The sequence below is a fragment of the Acyrthosiphon pisum genome, chromosome A1 (assembly GCF_005508785.2).
Source record: "Acyrthosiphon pisum isolate AL4f chromosome A1, pea_aphid_22Mar2018_4r6ur, whole genome shotgun sequence".
NCBI classification, from domain to species: Eukaryota; Metazoa; Arthropoda; class Insecta; order Hemiptera; family Aphididae; genus Acyrthosiphon; species Acyrthosiphon pisum.
The window spans coordinates 83,366,910-83,378,293 of record NC_042494.1 but is presented as its reverse complement, the minus strand read 5'-3'; the positions used below and the strand labels follow the sequence as shown (position 1 = coordinate 83,378,293).

Genomic DNA, 11,384 nt, shown 5'->3' with positions numbered 1-11,384 from the left:
GGTTTAGTAAAAATAATTTTTTTATATAACCGATTACTACGTTTGCAATATATCGGCCCAATGAGTCGGTGGTCTCATCTATTGATACCCAGATCTTTTTATCAGTGACAGCATTTCTAATTTTATTAATAGTTTCAGAATAAATTTCATCGACATAGCCTTTGCGCAAAGTAGTAATGGCCGGAATTTGTTTCCCCGTATATTTTTCCAAAAATTGTATTAATTGAACGTTACCTAGCTTATTAAGAGGTATGTTGGCTGATAGCATTGCAGAACATAAGTCGTTATTGAAAGATGATTTTTTAGAATTACTCACCAATTGTTGTACTTTTCCCAATTCAAGTGCATTTTGGTTTTTTTTTTACGTTTGACGGAATTTTTGTGTTTATCTGTATTAATGTGTTGCGTAATATTAAACCGTTTTTCACTCCCTACTTTAACGTCACAATAGTTACAGTACAGGACTTTACCGTCGGTCGTAAACATACGGGCACCAAACTCGGACACAAAACAATTTAACCGGCTACTTAAATGCTGTTTAACTTTTGGCATTTTATTACAAATTTGAAATTATTAAATTTAAATGTTCAAATAAATTTATAATATTATACGGCTAATAAATCGGCACGATAACACGATTCCGCTGAACTGACTGAGACTAAATACCAAAATATTGATTCTTGTCGTGTCTAGAAACGTTTTATAAATAAATCCTAATCGAATAAAAGCCCGCATGGTGTACACACGTATCTGTGGTGGTGATGTCGTAGGTATAGTTTACGTTAAAATCGTTATCGCTTCTAAGAAAAATGTGTGCCCGAGCACAGTCAAAAACCATATTAAACGACAAAAATTAAAAATAAATACATTTTTATCCAATCATTTTGACTGTATTGTTTGAAATAAAAATGCCACTGCGGAAAAAATCGATTCAAGTAAAATATGTCTCAAAAAATATATAATAGCGTATAAAAGTTTAAAATATGCACTACAAACCAAAAAAACGTAAAATATGCATTTATATGCACAATAAAATTTCAAAACTAGCTTTGTGGAAGCATGAAACGTTTTTGTTTCGCACTCTGCTATTTTTGTGGCTGTGCAAAAAAAATATGCAAATGCTACAAGTCCTCTGCCCTATACATTACTAATAAAAACTGACCAAACGTGTAGAAACGTAAGTCAAAATGCCGTCGCTAATATTGTAACAACCTATTATTTTTAGTACAGGGGATTGTTAGATAAGGGAAAGAAAAGAAAAATATATTATATAATTCCATAGGTCATCACGATCATGTAGCTAAACGTAGTATAAAATTAAGGAGTTTAGTAAAATTTGCACAAACCATTTACGGATTATGTGACATTAATTGTATTAAAAAATTTAATTTTGGGATATTAAAACTTTCAGAGACTGAAAAACAAACCTTAAATTAGAAAAAGAACAACTTGAAGTTGTTAGGGTAAAAAAAGACTTTGAAGCTCGTGAATATTATAGTTTACAATCACAATTAAATGAACTAAAAATTATAACGGTAGAACAACATATAAATAATTTTATTTTTAGACATTTTACATATATGAACTTACTTTTAACTAAACATATGACAGAAATCGACATTATTATCGTCGATTATTGAGAATGCTAAGTTAGGACAAATACATCCGTATTTGATAGAAATAAACGAACTACTAGGGCAATTTCAAGATATTAGGCTTTCTTTACCTATTGGGACAGATTTTCCTTACGCGTTATCAATCGAAACTGTTAACGATATATTAAAACTGTCAGATATTAAAATATACTACTCTAATAATAACATATTGTTTATCATAACAATTCCATTAATGTATCAAAACAATTTTATTTTATATCACTTAATACCTAAGCCTTATTGTCAAAATATTATAAATTGTATGTATATTGTATGTATATAAAGTCATAAGTTTTTAGCCATAAGTAAAAATATGGAACATTATGTGGCATACGATGAGTTCCACTATAGTCAATGTAAACATGCTAGGGGTTTCCTTCTTTGTCCAGAAATGTAATCCTTATATCCTAGAAATCTCCGACCGATTTGCGAGGTTCAACTTTTACAAGATCCAAGGGACGTACCAGACATATGCGATATACGACACGTAAGATTACAAACAACCATTTTTCACAAATTAAGTTATCGAAACAAATGGTTATATGTCACGGATAGCGAAGTCATTATAATTAACTGTGAAAACGATTTGGAAGCCAGCACTCATACTTTAGAGAGAGTAGGAATTATAACAATCAACGAAACATGAAAAGGGTATGCGACTAGAGATTTATTAATACCAAGTAGCAGTGCCGAAAACAATTTTTCGGATTTCATTCCAACATCCGTTATCACTCGACAAGAGTACCAACACGTATCACTTGACCGTTACCTACACTAAGAAGGACGAAAACGTCATAAATTATCATATGAATGACCTTAATTTAATTTCAAAAACACACAAACAACTACAAGAGAATAACGAAAGCGAACACAAACTTATTCAATTGAGAGACACTCAAATTATACAGAATTATGTATTGTACATAATAATTTTATCACTATCATATCCATATCAATTACTTTTGCATTAAGCAAAATAATTAAACAACGTGGAGTAAAGAATAAACAAACACCGGTGAGATCCGAACAAACCATAATAAGGCTTCATCAGAGTACAGAAACTATAAACCTGGAGGAGACAACGACGTCCACAGCGACAGCCCCTCCTATCATAGATGAGCATCAAGTAACACAACACTCGACTTACTATCCGACACTTAAAAATATTTATTGATTGGAACCTACGGCTTCAATTTTACTGGGGAGGCATGTAGTAAACCATGTTTACTCACATAGGCTGACGGTTCCTGGTATTAGATATTTTTCTATGTATTTTTTGTCCTTTTTGACTTTTCGATTAGGAAATGCGTATTCGTGGATACTGAGAAAAACTTAATATGAAATATTACATTAATTATAAATGTTTTTTTGTAATTATTGATTATTCATGAATATTCGGCGTAAACAACTCCTATGCATGTATTTTAGGTGAGCATATCCGGTGGCTTTGTCGGGGTCACGCCACGGATAAGGGTCATGTGTATATGTTAGCACATAGAATTAGAATTACTTTTACTCGCTTACTACACGTAGTTCTCAGGTACCGAGCATAACTCTGCCTACAAATTTTAAAAGTACGAATTTATTTTACATTGTGATTATTTTATTTTACACGATTTTATTAAACTTACTGTATAATAAAAACTTGATTTTATTTACTATTTTCCAAAACAAACCTTTGTGACTCTACCAGATTATCAACAACAGGACATCGAAGCACGTCATTAAATAATTAAAGTGTACAAGTGTAATACGAGAGTATACTACACTCCGCTCAAAATCTATAAAATGTTATTATGTAGTTACTAGTAGCGCAATCATCTATAAATTATATAATATATAATATATTATGAATATATTATGAAAAATGTTTAATTATTAATTATTAGATCAAAAATTATTTCATTTTCTGAAGTATTTCTGTTACACTTTATATGCCTAGGTAGATTTTAACGCAAAGTTTTTTGTACAGTGCTATATTGCTATAAATTGTTCTGTACCTACGTCCTACATAATATTGTTATACCTACCTCTTAAACACTATTAATCACTCACATTAGTACATTAGTACACATTTACTCTGCAAGTGTTAGTCTATATAATGTAATAGGTACCTACTTACTACTTTGTTGTGCAGGATGAACGCAACAACTATACGTCTATTATACCTATATAACTATCGATGCACGTACATTATTGAATATGGTATGTTATTATATTCGGAAAAAATAATTAAATATAGTGAACAATTTCTTAACGGTAAAATGTATATAACATACAAAAATGAAAAAATGTCAACCTGTCTATATAAGCGAGGTGAAATATTTTGCTCACCATGGCTGAATACGGACATTCATTTTACAGTAAAACCATAGTAAGTTATAGATCCTCCGAAAACGATAACGATAATTGGGCGATCACTGATCAGTATACCTATAATAGTCTATAAAACACAAACACATTGATATGGCCATTGTTCTATCTCCAATATTGCCTATTTAGTATCATAATATTATAAGTTATAGCCAGAATCCGTATAAATACGTAAATAGCTTACGGAAAAAGTAAAGTAATGAATGAGTTAAAATTGAATCCAATGATATAAAATCATTGTATACGAAAAACGATTCTGAGCGAAGACAGTCTGTCACCCTATCTATATACCTATTAGTATATCTATATTAAGTAGGCACCAAGTATATATTTTTATGATATTATTGCTATTAACGTAATATATTTTACTATTGATAATACAGTACCTATAGGTATCTTTAAGATTGTTTGGTTACAAGACGAACTACTTATGAGAAACTTTGTTTTTAATTTTCAAATCTGATTTTTTATGAATTTCGTCAACATTTGAATTTTAAATGCTTATAAAAAAAATCCTGCCTAGTGCCTACGTACCTATATCTTTAATATTTTTAAGCCCCTATTGTAAGTTGTAGCAATTTATGAAAAACCTTGTATTAGATTTTAAAGCTGTTTGATACAACGCCAAACACAGCATGAACTTTCTTTGGAAAGAAAAAAACTAAAAAAAAGCCGGCAAGTAGGTACCGCGACCTACTGTTAGGGTTGTTAAGTTTTTACTTAATAGTTCATATACCTAACATCATAATATAATGTCCACATAAATATCCATTCAGAAAATATTTTAAATACTTTTAAGATTTAAGATAAGTAATAAATAAACAATGAAACATAATATTAATAATATTATACTAGCTATTATAGTTCACGGTATATATTGACATACCTATAGGTAAATTACATATTAAATTAAAATGAAGCTATTTTAATTAATGTACTGTTTAAAACACTGTTTTAAATTGTTACAAGCTCTATTTAATTTGTTTAAAGCAAAAAATACAGTATTTTTTTCAAAAATGAAAAAATACACAAACTGTGCGGCTACTGTACAGTAGGTGCTAGAGGAGTCATGGTCGCTGTAACGATATGGGTTAAATTTGAATTCAATGAAATAAAAACAAAATCATTGTAATTTGTAGGTACCAATACGAAAAACGATTCTGTGCGAAGACAGGTCTTGTCACTTGTCAGCCTGTAATATTACTAACTAGTAACTACTAACTACTAAGCAGGGTCGTTCAGAGAGGGGGGCAACGGGACCATTTTTCCATAGGCCCCATTGTTGGAATATTTTTAGGGGGCCCCCATAAAGTCTTGATGTATAATAATTAATAACAAAGAACTTTCACCGACCACCGTTATTGAGACAAAAATTATATTCTTTGTGTCATCCATATAATATTAATACTTAAAATAAAATAAAAATATAATTTAATACTTATATACAGTCATACAATGCGCGCGTAAGAGCATGACCAGTCGCGTAGTCAAAACAATTTCTTCCACCGCACCGCTCGTCTATGCCACCGTTCCTACTTAATAATTTAATATATTAGTATAATATGTATAGTATATGTGTGTAGTATAATGTGGATAGATCGCGATAACGAGACTCGATTTTCTACGATAGGTGACGGTGCACGCAGCAAGCGATTTTTTTAGACAAAAGCCTATAACCAATACATTGTAGAATAGACTATTCTGAATAGTAAACCACAGCCTGCACGGCCACACCAGTCGGTTGCTAATTACTCGACAGTCGATGTTTACCACAGTGTCACTGTATCTTTATAATTACTAGCACAGTAAAATAGTAAATAGCGAATAGCATTAACACCAATATTAGTAAGTAATAATTGATTAAAATATGCACATATTATTCTTTATTTTTATTAAAATGATTAATTTTTAATATTTCTATTAGTCTTTAAAGTAGTATAATATCATCGTATTGAGGCATTAAACTATAGTCTGTATTATTATATGTACCTGTACTTAAAGAATAATACTAAACTATACCTAATACGGTTATACCTATTTACATGCATAATTACATGTTAAATTTATCGAAGATAAATGTTTTTAAATTATTTTTTTTTTTACTTGCTATCTAAATATTATATAGCATTTTCCAGTGGCGGACTGGAAGAAAAAAACATACCCGAAAAATCATAATTTTAGAGGCCCTCAGACCTCAGTATACTAACGGCCCTTTATACATATAATATATATGAGTATTTTGTTTATCATATCTTATTATTAATTTGCCCCTGGCCCCGAAAAACCTTGAGACGGCCATGCTACTAAGCATATCTTATGATGTTTTTGGTTGAAATAAATTAATGTAATTTATTCTATTATTATACATTAGTAATAACTCTAATAAGTAGGTAGGTATTGCATTGTATTGTACCTATTGTATTAATGTTTATTTTCAAGGTGAAGCAACCATAATTAGTTATGTGTTAAGAATGTGCATGTATTAACGTTTTTATTAAACATTAATAAACGATGGCAGCAGAGGAGTAGTAGTGTTCCTCTGCTGTCGGTTCAAACGGAAAAAAAAAAAAAAAAGGTAGGTTTATTTATTTTTCGCCAAAAAAATTGCATTTAAAAATGTAATTGGGAGTATACAATATAATAATACAGGTAACTTTAAAAGTACCAACGAATAATATCTTTAAATAAGGTAGGTACAACAAAATAACTATAAAATCCATTTAAATATCTAATTTCGTTAAAATTTTAATTTAAGATATCTATAAAAAAGAAACTATTTATAAATTTTTAAAAAATTTTGGTTACAATATGAACTACTTATGAAAAACTTCGTTTTAAATTTTTTAACTTCAGCTATAAAAATTGAATATTTTATTCTTTTTTAACTACAAAATAATTTATAAATTTCGTAAATTTGACGAGTCTTATCAAAGTTCTTACTTTAGCCGCTCATATAATAATATAATATAATATACTATAATATAATAACAGACTAAGGCTTTTGAGGAACCTTATGTATTACATTTTCAAGTCTTTTGGCAAAGTGAACAATTTTGACAATAATTAAAAAAAAACTAATACAAATCAAATTGTCTTATGCCTATTAATAGCTCAAAAAGAGTCAAAATATTGGGTGACTCAATTTGCACCAAAATTGACCCTAAAAATTTACAACATATTTGATTTGTACCAAAATAAAGATAGATATAAAATTTTTCGACCCCGGTGTTTACATAGTAAGCTATATTGTCACAACATATTCACTGAGTGCGCCAAAAAAAAAAATTGGTTTACTCACGGGGAATAGAGTATAGTACCTATGTATTTGGTCGAAATAATAAATTTATGTCAGATCTACACATATTATATTATAATATATTATACCTATATATTATATACTACGCGTAAAATTTAAATGTAATAATACTGTGTTATAACAAGATTACGAATCGGACGTCAAACTTCGACATGATTACCAGATATGACGGCGGGTAGTTAGAAATTCCAAAAAACTATTATTATCATTCGGGTCGGTCGAGTCTAACTAATATAACTATCAATTTCCATTACAAGGTGTCATTACAAGAAATAGGTGAAACAATCACCTAAAATAATTAATAATGCCCTAAAAAAGTAAAAACGTTTAAAAATGCTTACTGGTTATTCGAACAGTCCGCCGAACTATTCGATATTTCTAACTATCGATAGTGCCCATCACTAAGATACTTATTTTTGGTGAAAATATGGTACGAATATGGTACGGAAAAAAATTTAAAACACTGAAATTTAGCTGATGGGTGGGGCTGGGTTGACAGCGTTATTAAATATTTGCGATTGTCGCCGAAAGATGATAGAAAAAATTTTGAAAATGTTCGTACAAATTCATAAAAATTACGTACTAAAATATGGCACTGAAAAAATGTCTACAACACTAAAAAATTTGCCAAGGTGTGGGGTTGGGGTGATGGTGTTTTTTAAGTATTTGATATTGCAGCAGAACGATAATCGTATACAAATTTTAAAAATGGTCGTACAAATTCATACAAAATACGTATTAAATTATGGTGTAGTTGTGATTATGAATTTATAATTTTTAACATTTGGTGGGGCTGAAATCATACCATCTCAGCCCCACACATTATTTTTGTTCGATAATGAGAAAACCAAGACCGTACAAATTTTGATAATGATCGTAAAAATTCATACAAATTACGTACAAAATATTGCTAAAGAAAATTTTCAAAAATTCCAAATGGGTGGGGCCGGGGTAATGTACGTAATAGTTCATCAATATTGAATCAAATTAAACACATCCATTAATAAAGTGACCTACTCAATGACGAGGTAACAATCATCAATCAACACCTACTATACACCTGATCAAGTTCACCGATTTTTTGTATTAATGTTTAATGATTGTTCATATTAATCAAAAATAATATCAATAAAATAAACTGTACCTAATAAACAATCGTACTACAAATTGTTGATCTTATAAAAGGAAAAATATAATATAATATGTTTACAACTGTTAATCATGTATTCATGTGATAGCTATAGATCTTTTTGAATACTTTAATTATGTGTTCCAAAAATATCGGATACAATTTGATTTTTTCTTTCTGTACCTCTGCCAAAGTAATGTTTTTAGGTATACACGTATATTATAACGTGATTAAATGATACAACGGTGTAGGCCCAAAAATTATAGTTGATTTGTTAAATGTACACTACTACGTATTTCAAATTTAGACGATACCCAGGAAAATGTATGTTCAGTAAATACCTATACTTGAGTACTTTACTGACCTAGATCTAACTTATCTAACTAATTACCTGTTTGGAACATAGATTTTACATTTAATAATTATCAAAAAAATATTGTGTTTAAGCATATAAAATGTAAAACATATGTAAATATGTTGTAATTCAAAACAGAAATTCTTTTTAAAGAATATGATAACAATTAAAATTGAAAAAATTACAATTATTGAAAAAATGTTGTTTTGTAATTAATTTAAATGATGCAAAAAAAAGTGTTTTTAAAAACGATATTATATTTCTAGATATAGAATGTTTACTGTTAAAATAATCACCCAGTATACCGTTAATGAGATAAGTAAATAGCTTATCGACTATCGATGTTTTAGGTTCATAGTTTACGCATAAAAACTGACAAAACATTGTTACCGAGTTTATTACCAACGTTTACGAGCCAAGTACCGCTTGCTATTTGAAAGGAAATCAGTTAAAATGGTGCACATTAAAAGTCATAGTTTGAAATTCGTGTTTTTCCTATTTTGCTTGTCACAGGTATGTTAAACAGTGTTTTATTGTTAAATATAATTGTTTTATTTTAAGATTTAAATTATATTAACGTTATTATTCGATAAATCCCTATAGGTACAAGCAGGCACAAAACTTCTTCCTGACAAACCAGATAGTCCATTTGATGAATTATTCAGAGAGTTCTCCAAGTCAGTTACCAAAATTTCAGAAAAGATCCAATTAAGATTATCCGAATCTGATGTCCATGCCGATAAGTATTTCGACCATTTGAAAGAAAACGTTGAAAACACTAATGAACATTTTCAAGAAATTCTTCAAAAGGTTAGTTTTTACTTTTTATTTATTCACATGCAATTAAATAATTTACAAAACATTTAACATGTTTGTGATGCGTACATTTGAAAGTAATTGAGGTTCAAAACAACTTTCCGAGAATATTTTAATTATTGTATGTGTAATTCGTAAAATTGAAATAATAATATTTTAAGTGTATACATACAAATGATATAAATTGTTTTTTCGGTTTAGGTCCATGAAAGAGTAGAAAAATTCCAAAAACAGATGTATGATGCTGTTCAACAACAAATCGAACGTGTGAGCGAAGAATTAAAAGCCAGGGATCCAGAAATCGGCGAGAAGGTCAAGAAATTAAAAGCAGAATTAGCCGATTTGAAAGAAGACCTTATGAAATTATATGAAGAAATCAAGAAACTGTTTTTGGAACGTTTCAATGAGTTGAGGGACGATATTAGAATCAAAACCAAACCAATCGTCAAACGTTGGACACCAATCGTCAAGGACATAGAAGTAAGTGTAGTAGTGTAGATGATTTAGTATTAAAAAAATGGCCATTTATTGTATTATTGTATATTTTTAGGAGATTATATTGGCTTTGATCCCTGATAAGAAGAAAGAAATCAAGAAAAACTAATAAATAAGACTTATTAATTTCATATACAATTAACATTTTATTTGTTGTATTTTCTATTAATAATGTTTTGAAATATTAATTTGCTGTAAAAAGTAAAACTTGTCATACAAATTTTACTTTTACCTATTTTATTTTTTACTATTATAATATATTATCCATTACTAAACCTATAAACTACTTTCTTTAGTGCTGATCCAAAGGTTATCATTTATCAAAGGAAGTATGATTACGGATGATCGTTCGACTTTACATCTCATCACGGATCGACTAAAGTCTAAATATTTTATAACAGATAACTTTAATTGGCATTTTATTCAACTGTGGGTGCCATTATTGTTTATCGAGTAAGTGTACTAGACTAATATGGACCACTGTTTGCTTATCGAATACATAATAATATAATAATTAGTAGGAACTCGATAAATATTGTTATTTGTTATAGGTAGGTACATCCTGATGTGATTAATGATTAAATTTATTACATATTTTATGTTTACCTATCTATATTATTATCGTCTAAATGCCTAATCACTTAGTAACATTAAATAACAAAACGTGAACTTTAGATTAAATAAAAAATAATTCATTATAGACAATAAGAGTAACAAAAATACAAACTTATACATTATTGGTGATAAACTTAATGACAAATGAAGGTGATACGTGGACATTGTTTAATTTAAACGACCTATATATGTTAATTTATAGCCCAATACGTTAACGGTATGATATATCATAGCCCATACCCCATAGGTATGAAAAAAGTTAAAAAATGACAACGAACATTTGTATAATAAATCGATTAGTTTCAACAAACAAACCTTTTGAAAGTTAATACTTTATAAATGTTAGTTAATACTTAATATTAAAATAAAATAAAGAACATAATTAGTTGATTTAAGATGATGAAAACGTAAATGTTTTTTGACGTAATAATAAATAATAATTAATTTACTCGATTCAAATTATTAATTGTTAAAAAATACAACGTACCTATAATAGGATTCATAGATATATATTTTAGTGTGACTGCTCTAATATTATTAAGCTGATTGGAGTTTGCGTTGTGCCCTTGTAAGTAACTGTCAAATTATTATCATTTTATTATGTTACTAAATTACAATTTACACAAATAT

At 28.9% G+C, this 11,384-nt stretch overlaps 1 protein-coding gene across 1 annotated transcript; it reads left to right on the top strand.

Annotated features, from left to right (window-relative positions):
• The first annotated feature begins 9,181 nt into the window (after positions 1-9,181).
• On the top strand, positions 9,182-10,668 carry LOC100570951. Its single transcript, XM_003242423.4, has 4 exons — positions 9,182-9,341; positions 9,432-9,638; positions 9,846-10,124; positions 10,195-10,668. Exons 1-4 carry the CDS (start codon positions 9,282-9,284, stop codon positions 10,246-10,248), a joined length of 600 nt encoding a protein of 199 aa, XP_003242471.1. The 5' UTR covers positions 9,182-9,281; the 3' UTR covers positions 10,249-10,668.
• Positions 10,669-11,384: the final 716 nt, after the last annotated feature.

Coding starts and splice junctions, on each gene's coding strand:
- LOC100570951 (XM_003242423.4), top strand. CDS start 9,282: ATGGTGCACATTAAAAGTCATAGTTTGAAATTCGTGTTTTTCCTATTT. Junction 9,639..9,845: donor TTCAAGAAATTCTTCAAAAG/GTTAGTTTTTAC, acceptor TTTTCGGTTTAG/GTCCATGAAAGAGTAGAAAA. Junction 10,125..10,194: donor CAATCGTCAAGGACATAGAA/GTAAGTGTAGTA, acceptor GTATATTTTTAG/GAGATTATATTGGCTTTGAT.